This window comes from Gossypium hirsutum, chromosome D03 (assembly GCF_007990345.1).
Source record: "Gossypium hirsutum isolate 1008001.06 chromosome D03, Gossypium_hirsutum_v2.1, whole genome shotgun sequence".
Classification (NCBI taxonomy): Eukaryota; Viridiplantae; Streptophyta; class Magnoliopsida; order Malvales; family Malvaceae; genus Gossypium; species Gossypium hirsutum.
The window spans coordinates 6,882,718-6,894,308 of record NC_053439.1 but is presented as its reverse complement, the minus strand read 5'-3'; the positions used below and the strand labels follow the sequence as shown (position 1 = coordinate 6,894,308).

Below are 11,591 nucleotides of genomic sequence, written 5' to 3'. Positions count from 1 at the left end.
AAAAAAAGAAAAACAAATTAGGTTATTTTATCATTACAATTTAAAATTTTAATAATTTTTTATATCATTGTAAAAATACAACCTTTTCAATTTCTACGAGTCAGCATTCTACCCTTCTTATAAAAAATAAGAGAAATTAATCTTTATATATTAGATCAAAAAGTAATTTGATTATTTCTATTAAAAATTTCATCAATTTGTACAGCGTGGTTGATAAAACTACCAGATTATAACATATGTATCTCATGCTAACATATAAGGGCTAATTTTTAAGAGTATAATTTGATAAATAAAGGATTTGCTCTTTGAACTGATTAACCCATTTTTTAAATAGAGCGAGGCAAAAATATAATCAAACTCTTAGTACAAGATCTTCGTCATACTTTACCTTCAATTTTTTATAAGGATAAAATTACCTAGAAAATATTATAAGAAATTGAAATGTTGAAAAATATGAGTAATTGTGAGTTGGGTGATTATGAAATCTAGGTTTCTTATAGGACTATAAACGCTGAATTCTCGTAACATATAATTATTTATTATGTTAATAAAGTGATATTAACGAAATTTGTAATAACAATAGTTTAAGATAACATATTTTTCGAAATAAATTTATTTAATAAAAAAAAGAATGAAATCACTTGGAATATCATTTCCATTCATTTTTAAGTTAAAAATCTAATTACAGAACAGTAAACTTATATATAGCTTTATCAAATGGATCATAAAAAAATTCAATTTATTTTTAGATCACTGAGATTTTAGATGTTTGAAATTGAGAAAATTGATTCCCTTACTTACTTTCACAAAAGACAAAAAAAAAATACTAATTTTTATTTGGTTTATATGAAATCTTCCAGACATTTTTTTTAAAAATTTGCATTTATGTAATTTATATATTAATTTGGTTTTTTTTTTACTAATCTTTTGGTGGGATTATCAACAGATTATGAGATTGCAATAATTCTGTTCAAGATTGAAAGAAGAGGAGAGAAAAGAAAACATATTTAAAATTCTTGGAAAATCGTATATATTCGTTTCCGTCATTAAAAGTGTAATAAACATTTAAAAGTTGAAGTGAAAAACTTGTAAGGTTGGAATGAAGGCCTTGGTTAAAAAATATTGAATTCCTTACTCTTAAACCTAACCATTGTTGAAACTAATAAACATGACCCAAATCAAGATTAGTATTTTTTTATATGAAGAAACAGACATACAAAAAGAAGATTTATTTGAAGTAGGAGATTTAAGGGTTGCTCCACCCCCACCTCTACTGTGAAGCACTTAATCACCCATCTAGAGAGACAAACATATTATTATAACCCATTATTCAAATTGATTAGATTTAGAACTAAGATTTATTAACCAATATTTAATTTAAAAATTAAGAGAAACAGAAGAGTAGAGGGTCACATGGCATGTGAGCCAACAACAGCAGTTTCCACTCCTCCCCACTTTGATGAATACCCTTCTTACTCTCTTCACTTCCTCTTTTGACTCCATTTTTCTCTTTCTTTCAGTAACATACAAACCCAACTTTTCTCTCTCTCTTCACTAAAACCAGAGCCCAAAGCTCTCTCCTTTAATGGCAGGCTCATACCTTAAACACCTCTCTTTGTTTCTCTTGTTTTCATTGTTATAATAAACAAGTTCAAAATTTCCACCCATCCCTACAAATATGAGACCTTTATTTGTCTTTCTCACCTTCACCGTCACCTTTCTTATCTGCTTTGAAGTTCTTGTGGTGTCTTCTTTAAACAGCAAAGATTCTCAGTTACTGCTCAGCTTCAAAGCTAGCTTGCCTGACCAATCTCTGCTTCAAAGCTGGGTACCTAAACAAGACCCTTGTAGCTTCAATGGTGTAACATGCCAAGACTCAAAGGTTTCCTCTATTGAACTCAGTGACACCTCCTTGAGCACCGATTTTCACTCTGTTGCTGCCTTCCTTTTAGCGTTGGAAAACTTGGAATCCCTTACTTTGTTGAAAGCCAACATCTCTGGCAACATTTCTTTCCCTTATGGATCCAAGTGTAGCTCCTTGTTAACCAGTTTGGATCTGTCTCAAAACACCTTGTCTGGTCCCCTTTCAACCCTTTCCACCTTGGGTTCTTGCCCAAATTTGAAGTCTCTCAATTTATCAACCAACAAACTCGAGTCTTCTGGTGAAGAACAAACCAGGGGTTTGCAGCTAAGTTTGGAAGTTCTCGATCTTTCTTTCAACAAGCTGTCGGCTGGAAACTTGGTCCCTTGGATTCTTCACGGTGGTTGCAATGACTTGAAGCACTTGGCTTTGAAGGGAAACGTGATTACTGGTGACATAAACGTCTCCAACTGCAAAAAACTCAAGTTTTTGGACGTTTCTTGGAATAATTTCTCAATGGGGACGCCTTCATTTGGTGACTGTTTAAGTTTAGAACACCTCGATGTGTCTGCCAACAAGTTTTCCGGTGACATTGGTCGTGAAATCTCTTCATGTCTGAACTTAAACTTCTTGAATCTATCTAGCAACCAGTTTTCCGGTCGGGTTCCAGGTTTACCAATATCCAAATTGGAACGTCTTTATTTAGCCGGTAATAAGTTTCAAGGACAGATTCCTCTGTATCTGACTGAAGCTTGTGCAACTCTTGTGGAGCTGGATCTTTCTTCAAACAATCTTTCTGGTATGATTCCTAGTAGCTTTGCTTCTTGTTCTTCTTTGGAATCTTTCGATGTATCCACCAACAACTTCACTGGTAAACTTCCCATTGAGATATTCCAGAATATGAGGTCCTTGAAGAAGCTTGGCTTAGCTTTTAATCACTTTTCAGGCCCTTTGCCTGTGTCTTTGTCAAGTCTTTTGAAGCTGGAGGTTTTAGATCTCAGTTCAAACAAATTTTCAGGGCCAATTCCTGTTTCTTTGTGTGAAAATCCCACAAACAGGTTACAAGTTCTGTATTTGCAGAACAATTACTTGACTGGGTCGATTCCAGCTAGTCTCAGCAATTGTTCTCAGCTTGTTTCTCTCCATTTAAGCTTCAATTACCTTGAAGGTACCATCCCCACCAGCTTGGGTTCTCTCTCCAAGCTTAAGGATTTGAAGCTGTGGTTAAATCAGCTCCATGGTGAAATCCCTCAAGAGCTAAGTAACATTCAGACACTTGAGACCTTGATTCTTGACTTCAATGAGTTGACCGGGCCGATACCTTCCGGTCTAAGCAACTGCACCAAGTTGACCTGGATTTCTTTATCCAACAATCGGTTCACCGGTGAGATACCTGCTTGGCTTGGCAAACTTTCAAGCCTTGCAATTCTGAAGCTCAGTAATAACTCGTTTTATGGAAGAATCCCACCTGAGCTTGGTGATTGTCAAAGCTTGATATGGTTGGATCTTAATACCAATCAGTTGAACGGGACTATCCCTCCGGTGTTGTTCAAACAATCTGGTAAAATAGTTGTCAATTTTATTGCTGGGAAGAGGTATATGTACATCAAGAATGATGGAAGGAAAGAATGCCACGGGGCCGGGATTTTGCTCGAGTTCGCCGGGATCAGGCAGGAACAGTTGAATAGAATTTCCAGCAGAAACCCTTGCAATTTTAACAGAGTCTATGGAGGTCACACGCAGCCTACATTCGACAATAATGGTTCCATGATATTTATTGATCTTTCGTACAATTTTCTGTCTGGGTCTATTCCGAAGGAGATCGGCACGATGCCATATCTGTTTATCCTGAATTTGGGCCACAACAATATCTCTGGTAACATCCCACAAGAGATTGGGAACTTGAAGGGACTTGGCATTCTTGATCTTTCTTACAACAGATTGGAAGGGTCAATTCCACAATCCATGACTGGCATCACTCTGTTGAGTGAGATTAATCTGTCGAACAACCTTCTCTCCGGCATGATTCCGGAAACCGGTCAGCTGGAGACGTTTCCGGCTAGTGATTTCTTTAACAATGCAGGTCTCTGTGGGGTCCCTCTTCCTCCCTGTGGAGATCCAGCGGCTGCTTCTAGTTCCGAGCATCGGAAGTCTCATCGCAAACAAGCTTCTCTTGCAGGGAGTGTGGCGATGGGACTGTTGTTCTCTCTTTTCTGCATCTTTGGTGTGATTGTAGCTATTGTGGAGACCAAGAAGAGAAGGAAAAAACAGGATTCTGCTCTTGATGTTTATATGGACAGTTATTCCCACTCCAGCACTGCGAATACCAGCTGGAAGCTAACTGGTGCACGAGAAGCATTGAGCATCAACTTGGCCACATTTGAAAAGCCCCTTCGGAAGCTTACCTTTGCTGATCTTCTTGAAGCCACTAATGGCTTCCATAATGACAGCCTTATCGGCTCCGGTGGTTTCGGTGATGTTTATAAGGCCCAACTGAAAGATGGGAGTGTTGTTGCTATCAAGAAACTAATACATATCAGTGGACAAGGTGACCGAGAATTCACAGCGGAAATGGAAACCATTGGGAAGATCAAGCACCGGAACCTCGTTCCACTCTTGGGTTACTGTAGGGTGGGTGAAGAACGGCTTCTAGTTTATGAGTACATGATGTATGGAAGCTTAGAGGATGTTCTACATGGCCAAAAGAAAGCTGGGATCAAGCTGAACTGGGCTGCAAGGAGGAAGATCGCCATTGGAGCTGCAAGAGGGCTGGCGTTTCTTCACCATAATTGCATTCCTCATATAATTCATAGGGACATGAAATCAAGCAATGTCCTACTTGATGAGAACTTGGAAGCCAGGGTCTCCGACTTCGGGATGGCTAGGCTTATGAATGCAGTGGATACGCATTTGAGTGTCAGCACGTTAGCGGGCACCCCTGGCTATGTTCCTCCTGAATACTACCAGAGCTTCCGATGTTCCACCAAGGGCGATGTTTACAGTTACGGTGTGGTTTTACTCGAGCTACTAACGGGAAAACGGCCTACGGATTCAGCCGATTTTGGTGATAACAATCTTGTTGGATGGGTGAAACAACATGCTAAACTCAAAATAAGTGATGTCTTCGATCCAGAGTTGATGAAAGAAGACCCCATGCTCGAGATCGAGCTTTTACAACACTTAAAGGTAGCTTGTGCTTGCTTGGATGATCGACATTGGAGACGACCCACAATGGTTCAAGTGATGGCAATGTTCAAGGAGATACAAGCAGGGTCGGGGCTCGACTCGCAATCGACCATTGCCACCGATGACCGAGGTTTTAACTCGGTCGAAATGGTAGACATGACAATAAAAGAAGTCCCAGAAGGTAAGCAGTAGATGAAAACCAAAAAAACTTCAGAAGAGAACATTCTTTTGCAGGTGAAGAAGAAAGAAGCAGGTGGTGATGATGAATTCCCACAGAATTTTCCACCTTCTTTACTTAAAAGAAAAAATGGCATACAAACTGCCCCTCCTTAGAATCTCTACCATTTCATGTATGTATGTATGTTGTATCCCCCTCCCCAAAAATCTTGTTATACATTAAAACAAAGGAAAAATTGGTTGTTTAACTTGTTATAAATTGTGTAAATATACAGTTCCAGTTATTATGCTTTTCTTTTCTTTTCTTCTTTAAACAGATTAAATCCTCAAAATGAGCCTTCCTCAGCCTTGCTGATTAATTCAACCCTTTCTTGCCCTTTATCTTTACTATTTCTTTTATTTCTATTTTTCCGATTTCAGTATAATTAATTACCCTTCAATTTTTAAAGGGAGGTTAATTTCACTGCGTTTTTTAAAATTTTCATTGTACTTGTCCCCCTCTATAAATTATAAATTATTTAATCCTTTAAAAATTATATTTTTACTATCGTAAAATTACAATTTAATTTCGGTCTCCCTTAAAAGAAATTTTTTGACCTCGTCACTGCCTAATTTTGATTTATTAAATAATTAGCTAAACTGCATAGTATTTATTATAAATGATCTATACTAAATTTAACCAGGGGCAAAGTTAGAAAACTTTTTTGGATCTAGAATTAAGTTATATCTTTTTATGAGAGTTAAAGTACAATTTTACCATTTTAATACATTATATATTTACAATTTTGAAAGGACCAAGTCAGTGTTATTATTTTGGGGGTCAAAGTATAATTTTACTATTTACTAACTTAAATTTATATAAAATTTAAAAGGCTAAAAATTAAATTTCACATTTTAGTTGACTCACAAACTCTCCCGTTGTTGAATTTAACTAAATTATATAATATTTATTATTAGTTATTTATATTTAATCATTGTCAATACAGAAAGTAACGACCATGGGACCGACCGGAAAACTTTGGAGGTGGAAGAGAAGTCATCACGAATGGCTACTTCAATTCAGCCGAGAGGGGGGGGGGAGGGAGCCGGGAGGAGGGAGGGGTGATTTGGGTTAATAATTTTTTAAAATTGAATGATTTAATAACAAAGTTATTAATAGTCGAGTGATTATTTGTATAATTTTTTTTCGATTATTGAAATTTTATTTTATTTATTTTTACTCTACCTTCAATAAATTATGTATCACCTTTAAATTCGGGCTTTAAATCCAAAAAATCAATTTAATTTTCTTCAATTTGTTACTATAAACGTTATTATAATATATCATAGAAAAGCTACAAATAGCTTATAAACCACTGAAAAAGAGTTTGGGAGTTTTATATTTCACTAGAATTATGGCCTCAATTCGCTGGGTTTAAATTTTTTTAATTAAATAATTATTTATTTAATTTTTATTATTTTAATAATAACATTATCAATATAATTATAAAAATTAAGAAGATTATTCAATGTAAAGTATTAAGGAGGTTTTTGTATTAAACCTTAAATTACATTTTTACTTCCTTTATTGAAAAATAAGTAGACTAATTCATGTATATTAGATAAAAGAAATTAATGTTTTTATTAAAATCTTATTATTTTTTTATTGTTAAGTGAAAATTTGATATTATATATATTTGAATTAAGTGGCATGGAATTGAATGACCAGTGAGATTAAAATATAAAATTTTTATTAAGCATTTACCACCCATCACCCAAAATCCATTTTAATTTTTCTTAAATTGATACCCTCTCCTCCCAGCTGAAGAATGCCATTTTCTTTCAAAGTTTTCCTTAATTCCAGCGCCCAAGTTGAAAGAACACCCAAGTTTTATTTTAGACTATGGGGTGTGCATCATAAATTTAGTCGAACAGATGGCGACATCATGACGAGAAGTTTCTTGACGTTACAAAATGGATGATGTCATGACGACATGAATGGAAACGTTGCAATGTTCCCCACATAAATCAGGTTTCTTATCCCAGTTAAACTCTGATTACTCTAGGGATATTTTAGTATAATTAGACCTCTAATATTAACTTATTTAAAGAAATCTTGTATCCCTATTTTGAAAGATAAATTAAGAGGTAATTAAAGATGTAGTACTACAAAGCTTTTTTTTAAGGCGACAAGATGTAGTAGCAGATATGGTAAGAGTTTTCATGATAATTATGGAGAGAATTTCGTAGCCCTTTGTTAGAGAACTCTATGAGAAGTAGGGTTTTGTTTTCGAGTTTTGGGTTTGTACATTTAGTACATTTAGGTTTATTTCTCCATATTGTATTCTTGTTGTTGAAAAAAATGTAATTTTTGAAAACTTTGAGGCATATTCTTGATTGGTAAAGGTGGAAAGTTGAATAAAAAATTATGGTTTTATATTCTACTCTATGAGACCTTTATAACGGTATATCATATGCTCAAAATGGTTGAGTGATGAATGAGAAATTGATGCTCAAAGTAAGCTACTTGTGAATTATGTTGAGGAAAACAAAAAACATTTATCCCACATTGATTGGGAATCAAGTGTGGAACTCGTATATATATGTAAACCAACTTTGTAAATATTAAATGACTAAACTAATGCTCTCTTTTGCGTGTGCACGAGAGGGGTGTAAATCCAAATTCATTGAGGTTGGGAATGCACTTACACAATGTGGGCGACCTGATTAGTTGGGCTGTTTTTAATCTTGCAGATATTTTAGCCCAATACGTATTTTATTTTTCTCAACAAATATTATATAGAATCTGTTTTAAAAGGATAAATATCTCGATTTGATTTTATTCCAATAAGATTAATTTTCAAGTTGATTTGATTTTATTCAAATTAATTTAAAGGCTCTTTTAATGCAGATTTGTATCTTTATTCATGGAAATTTCTAAAATTCCTCCATATTGAATGCCTATAAAAGCCTAAAGAATACTGCAGAATTCTTTAGAGACACACAACGAATTTTTCACTTTAAAAAATTCTTTTCTTTTTCTCTCAAAATTTTCCAAACGTTTCGGTGATAGAAAAATGCACTATCTGTTCATTGATCACTGCAAAAGTACTACTACAGCAATCATTTTGTTGTTGTATTCTGGGAGATAAACGACTAACGTTTCTCCAAGTACCGTAGCCGAATGTCTTTAAGGAAACTGTGAAAGCAGGCCTCAACATCTAGTAAAACTCGATTCCCTTATTTTCAAATCTAATGTTTTAAATAAATATAAATATTTATTTAGATATGGTGTTTTACATAAATATAAATATAAATATTTTTTATATTATTTGTTCAGATCTTGTATTTAATTTGCTAACTTATTTTCTATATAAAATCTGTGTTAGATCTTGTTTACCTTTTCTATTTTGTTGTTTATAAATAATCATTTACAAGGTAAGAAGACATTTTTTTATTCCAAAAACGTGATTTTCCCTTAGCATCGTACTTCTTCTTTGGGCAAATCATGGTAATAAAGAACACCAATTCACTTTATTTGTAGTGTTTGGGTTGACGAGTAAACCATTTTGTTTGGCGATTTAAAAATCGGGTAAGTTAGTATTTGTTTTATATGTTAATTCTGTTCCTACCCATTTTGTTGATGCTAATTTATTTTATTGTATTTGAAATTGTAGCTTTTTGAAAGTGAGAATACGAGTAATCTTTCAAATTTTGAGCATCGTATCTCAACTATTATGTGTCATTGTCGGAGTCAACTTTATGGAAAGATTAAGGGCAGGAAATTTTACGAGTACGGAAATTACATTGTTAATAACTTCATTGGATTTTTTTAGTAAATTAGACATTAGTTTTTGTGAAATGTATAGGTTGGTGGATGTATTTTTTTCGTTGGTATGACCTTTTTCTTGTAATTTAAGTAAGAGAAGTGATGATTGATGTATGAGATGGTTACAAAGCAATTGCTAGGGAGAAGGGAGAGTTGAGACAAATAGACTGAACTCATCATATAATGAAGATTTAAATGATGAAATTGGAATGTTTTATTAGCTAACAAGAACTTCTGTAAAATTGTTTTAATGTTTAGTTAGCTAATTTTTTTTTTGGGGTTTGGTTTGTTAACATGAAGAAAGGGATGGAAATGTGTATTTGAGTGGCAATAGTTCTTGAATTTTGTTTGAACAAAGTTGTAACATTTGGATGTGTTGAGTGTGTGGCAAATCAATTTGAACCAAGTTAATATATTTTAATTTGCCAAATATAATTTAATCATATTTGAGTTAAATATGATTGTAATGAAAGTTGATTGTTGTGATTAATATGTTAAATACATAGTTAACTTCAATAATTTAGCATGTGAATTTGTGATTATATGCAATATAAATGGTACAACCTCAATTTCGATAACTTGAATGAATTAAGAAAACGAAAATCCGAATTTTTAAACTAAAGACATGCTGGACAGATAATTTGCTCGTAGGAACAACCAAAAATAATAAGAAAATACTTAAAAGAGGGAGAGGAAGAGAGATTTTTTTGGTGCCTTCGAAGTATGTTGGTAGGTCTAATATTTATAGGCTCTTGTGCATAGGGGTGTCCAAAATTCGGGTAAAACTGAAAAAATTCGGTTAACCGACCGAATTCGGTTAATCGGTCGGTTAACCGAATTTTTTCGGTGGGGGGTCGGTTAATTATTTTTTAATTTTTCGGTTAACGGTTAATTCGGTTCAAAACCGGTCGGTTAATCGAATTTTTTCGGTTAACCGAAAAATTAATAAATAAAATTATAATATATAAATAGGCCCACTATTCACCTAAACCCAATCTAAACCCAAGTATTCAACCCAACCCAATTACCCAACCCAACCCAATCATAAAATTAAATTACAAATAATTTAATAAATAAAAACAAAATTTTAAAACTAAGACTAAAGCTAAAGTCTAAAAGTCTAAAAATAATTTAATTATGTAGTGATTAATTTGGTTAATTCGGTCAATTCGGTTAATTCGGTTAATTTGGTTAATTTTTAACCAAAAATAAAAAAAACATATAATTTTCGGTTAATTCGGTTAACCGACCGAATTAATCGAAAAAATTTCGGTTCGGTTAATTTTTTTGAAAAAAATTTCGGTTCAGTTAACGGTTAAAGATTTTGAAAGGTCGATTAATTCGGTTAATATTATTTCGGGTCGGTTAACCGGTCGGTTAACCGAATGAACACCCCTACTTGTGCAACGATAAATAGAGAAAATCAAGGTAAATCGTGGGAGTAAATCAAGGAAGATCAAAGATGAAGTTAAATTTGATTTTTAATTTCAAACAGCAAGTCAAATATGATTTTTAAAAGAGTAAATTGTATAGATAGTCACTCAATTATAAAAAATTTTCATTTAGGTACCTAAAGTAATAAAAAAATTTGTAATTTAAGTACTTATGTTACATATTTTGGTCATTTTAGTAATTCCCATTAAAATTACAAAAGGCAAGCTAACGTGACAGTTAAAAAAATAAAAACAAATTTAGCCCTTAACTTTTACATTAAATCGATTTAGTCATAATTTTAAAAAATTAACCTTTAAAATTTAGAAATATTCTTAATTTTATCCTAACTCTAAAAAAATTCCAAAAAATATAAAAAAATACATAAATATTCTCAAAAAAATATAATAATAAATTTAAATTTCATTTAATATTAATATTACATAAAAAAAGCCCTCCCCACCCCGTCTCTATACCTCTCCCTCTCCATCACACCTTTTGTACTCCATTTCTCTCTTCATCTTTTGTCCCTTTTCTTTAGACCTCTTTGTAGCAGTTGAAAAAAATAATTTCCATGTTGATTTTCTTTTCTTTTTGTCTTGAAAAGGTAGTCTTTAGTTGGTGGAGTCATTAGATTCCTATGTGTTCAACAGGTGCAAGAAGAAGAAAGAAAATGAACCACTGATTGTGAAATTAAACTAAAATTACAATCTTGAGTGTGTATTAGATTTTCATTGTTGGCGTTCTTACAATGATGCTTTGTTTAAAGCCTGAAGCTTTGGATGAAAACCATCATCCTCAAAGTCTTAATTGTAATACCATCGATGGGAACGAGAATGGTGATAATAATAGAGGTTTTGTTCTACAAATCAAGTGGGTCTTTATTTTTTTTCCCTTCTTTATTCAGTATTTTATGTTTTAATTTTTTTTTATGGATTTGTAATGGTGAATGTAGTATGGTTGATGGTTATATTGGGAATGGAAAAGTGGTAAGGTTTGGAGCAGCTTGTTTTAAATGGCGATGACCCTTTTAACTCTTGTTCTGAGTTGGAGGTAATTAGCAAAAGCTAATTTTAAATTCCTTAATTTGCAACAAGAGCAAGAAAGAGAGAGAGGGAGAGGGGGTGG

The 11,591-nt window shown here is 33.2% G+C and overlaps 1 protein-coding gene across 1 annotated transcript; it reads left to right on the top strand.

The window, feature by feature from the left end:
• The first annotated feature begins 1,408 nt into the window (after window positions 1-1,408).
• Window positions 1,409-5,519, top strand: LOC107950600 (protein BRASSINOSTEROID INSENSITIVE 1). The gene has a single exon (XM_016885478.2). It carries the CDS (start codon window positions 1,679-1,681, stop codon window positions 5,237-5,239), a length of 3,561 nt encoding a protein of 1,186 aa, XP_016740967.2. The 5' UTR covers window positions 1,409-1,678; the 3' UTR covers window positions 5,240-5,519.
• The last annotated feature ends 6,072 nt before the right edge of the window (window positions 5,520-11,591 follow it).

Excerpts from the sequence above, each read along its gene's own strand:
- LOC107950600 (XM_016885478.2), top strand. The coding sequence starts at position 1,679 with ATGAGACCTTTATTTGTCTTTCTCACCTTCACCGTCACCTTTCTTATC.